Source organism: Aptenodytes forsteri, unplaced genomic scaffold (assembly GCF_000699145.1).
Source record: "Aptenodytes forsteri isolate BGI_AS27 unplaced genomic scaffold, ASM69914v1 Scaffold350, whole genome shotgun sequence".
In the NCBI taxonomy this organism is placed as follows: domain Eukaryota; kingdom Metazoa; phylum Chordata; class Aves; order Sphenisciformes; family Spheniscidae; genus Aptenodytes; species Aptenodytes forsteri.
Window position 1 is genome coordinate 307,669 of NW_008794540.1, and position 3,098 is coordinate 310,766.

At 34.5% G+C, this 3,098-nt stretch overlaps 1 protein-coding gene across 1 annotated transcript in view; it reads right to left on the reverse strand.

Moving 5' to 3' along the window:
- Positions 1-3,098, reverse strand: part of CNTN5 (contactin 5) — a 296,554-nt gene that overhangs the window by 27,765 nt on the left and 265,691 nt on the right. Inside the window, exon 17 of the mRNA XM_009272287.1 lies at positions 562-632. Within this exon, the coding sequence (XP_009270562.1) occupies positions 562-632 (71 nt within the window). The remainder of the gene's footprint in view (positions 1-561; positions 633-3,098) is intronic.

The window sequence follows — 3,098 nt, forward strand, 5'->3', positions numbered from 1 at the left end:
AACTCCTCAAGAAATGTCTCTGTTCTACTGTGTTACTTATGATTAGCAGAGAAAGCAACTCCCACTCCTCCCACTGCCCACTGGCATGGTCATATGTTTGTGTTGCATCTTGCATCACAAATATTTCCTCAAAATATATTTCAGGTCTTTAGTTTTATATTTTTATGAAATACTTTAAAAAATAATTCTTTCTTAATTTATGATTAAAAAAAGTTACAAGGCTTTCCTTCTCTTCCCTTAGCTACTCTTTCATCTGGTGTAGCATTTACATAAGATCCAGAAAAGTCAAATCAACCCAAGCAGTAGATCAGGAAGAAAAGACTGATGAATTAGCACAACTTTGTAGCTGCTGCTAGGTGGGTTAGGTTCACCATAATGCCCTCTACTCAAACCACATGAAAATGCACATTACCTTGAAACGTTAGAACAGATTTAAAGAATGGTATTTTGTGTTCATATCTTGCCAAGATTTGCTGTAAGGAAACCCCAGTACAGTACTCTTTACTTTGCCCTCAAAGAAGTAAACATGAAACAAAACCTTTAATCAGAAAAGTCCCTTACCTCCCATGCTATTACTAATTCATGTCGCCTTCCACTTCTTCCACTTACATTAGCTGGAGGTGTCTTTGGAACTGTGAGCAAAAAGGAAAAAAACAAAACAAACCAAAACAGAATGTCCAAGTTATTGAAGATTTCCCCATAGTAATAAGTTGCTGCAGAAGACATGAGGCTGTTAAATCAGAACAGAAATAACAAACATAGCACTCTGTGGTAAACAAAATTTGTTCAAGTTTCATTTCAGAGAATTTCACAGTCAAGCTGGTAAACTCAAACAAAGCATAAGCTGAGAAGAAAAATAATATTGGATGAAAAAGCTGCTTAAGCACTATGTCTTCTGCAGATTAGTCAAAATTTCAATGTACAGCTCATCTAAGAGATAAAAAAGGAATTATCTTGTTAACGTTTGTATTTTTCAAACAGACAACTCAAAATCAAATGCCAGGGAACCTGACATATTTCAGACTTCAGGTAAAATCTTAGCACATAAATAATATTTTTCTACTATTTCCCAGGTCATTAGTGATTTAGTATGTTTCAGTTCTTGTCAATCTATTCTTGTATGCTTTACCAGGGAGTAAATTTTTAGAAATTTTAAAGTAACCATCCTTAAACACCCCTTATAATTTCTTGAAAAATGCTAGAAGCAGTACTACCCACAGTTCTGTAACAACTGAGACCACCATTATGGCTTTAAAAGCACATATGAGCAGCTGATGAAATTCTTTAAAAGAAATTATAACTATCATCATCAGTGTGAATTGGGTTATCATATTTTGTAAAACTTCAGAAATCTTAATTGTTCCATCGGAATTGTATAATTTCTTTTATCTTACTTAGTACCTCTAATGAAGCTCCTAAAATGACTAATATCTTGAGTTTATTTACTGTGAGCAGGTAACACTTGCATTCTTTATTCGATCAAATATGTCCTAAGATATAACCTTTCTCTTTTCTTCCTTACAGCAGTATATAGGTCATTGGTAGAAATGTACTGTGAGGCATTAACTGTTAAGGCCTTATTGCATGCTGTTTAGCTTATTTATTGAGTAGCACTGTGCCTTTGAACTATACAAAGAAAAATACATTTAAATAAATGTACACAGCCCTCTCTATTTCCCGTGTTGATCATTAACAGATTAAGTTCAAGGAAAGTGCAGTTTTTATTAGATCCTGGAAGTTCACATAAAATTTCAGAATTCGTTTGTGTAGTGTCTTTTTGAACTCTGTACTCCCCTTTAGAAAACATAACAATTTTGTTTTTTCTCATAAATGATGCAAACCCACAAAGCTTATGAATTTCTTCTGATTTACACTGTTGGAAATGAGGTAAGAGCCCTTTTATCTGTGGTTCTTACCAGACTGATAAGGGGACATTTCTAATGTGTGAAACATCTCTCTCCAATAAAGCTGGGTTCATCTGGCAAACATGATGCCTTCGACTCCCTTCCTTCCTTCCTTCCTTCCTTCCTTCCTTCCTTCCTTCCTTCCTTCCTTCCTTCCTTCCGCTAAGACCTAATCTTTACATGGCAAAAAACTACCCATATTTTCCTTTCAGAAACAGAGTTATACAATACTGAATGGTGAGGAATTGCCCTCTGTTTTTATTTTTTTTTTTAAACCAATCAGTGTGTAACACTGGGATGAATGTTCTACAGTGAAAAGATGCAGATGAAAAATCATCTGCCAGTTAATTAACATGCAAAAATTATGTTGCCATCTCTAATGTAGCATATTTAAACCTTGTTTCACACCCATTTTTCTCTTGCCTAAGATATTTTTTAGTCAAGTTATAAAGATAAATTAAGTTTCTATGTAGGTGCCACATTAGTGATAAGAGAGTATGCTGTACTCCTTTGAAACATCCAACGTGATGGACTTATTTAACCAGCAGTTTCCTCTTTCTAGAGTTTTCTTGTTAACAGCTTTGCAGACTGAAGCCCTATTTAAATGAATAAACGTTAAAAGAATAAAACTGTCAAAACGATGAATTTCTTTTGCACCAAACTAAAATGTACATTCACACAGCAAAACTCTCTTAAATGAATAACCATTACAAGAATAACTGTGTCAAAGGAATAAATTTCCTTTGCACTACACCAAAGCAGAACATACACAGAGGGGGACATGTTGAAATGAGTAACTGTTAAGTAAAGAAAACTATTAAAAGAAAACATTTTTTGCCAGGCACCGAGGATATATATTAGCAACCCTTTCAGCAGCATCACCTTTATATCAGTGTTATATCTGAATTTACTCACTGATAGCCTAAGTTTATTGCCATGCAATTAGTGACTTCCCAATCTTTAAGTTGTTAATTCTTGGCAGTGACACTCATGGAGATGCACTTGCACCAAATACGCAAGTATGATGACTAAACTTTGTTCCCAGACATAGAATCCATGTACCTGGGGGACAAGGACATTAGGACCTCTTTTCTTTAGTGTTTATCAAAGCTGAGAAATTCAGTATTGTTTCTTCTGAATAAATAGAATCATAGAATCATTAAGGTTGGAAAAGACCTCTAAGATCATCGAGTC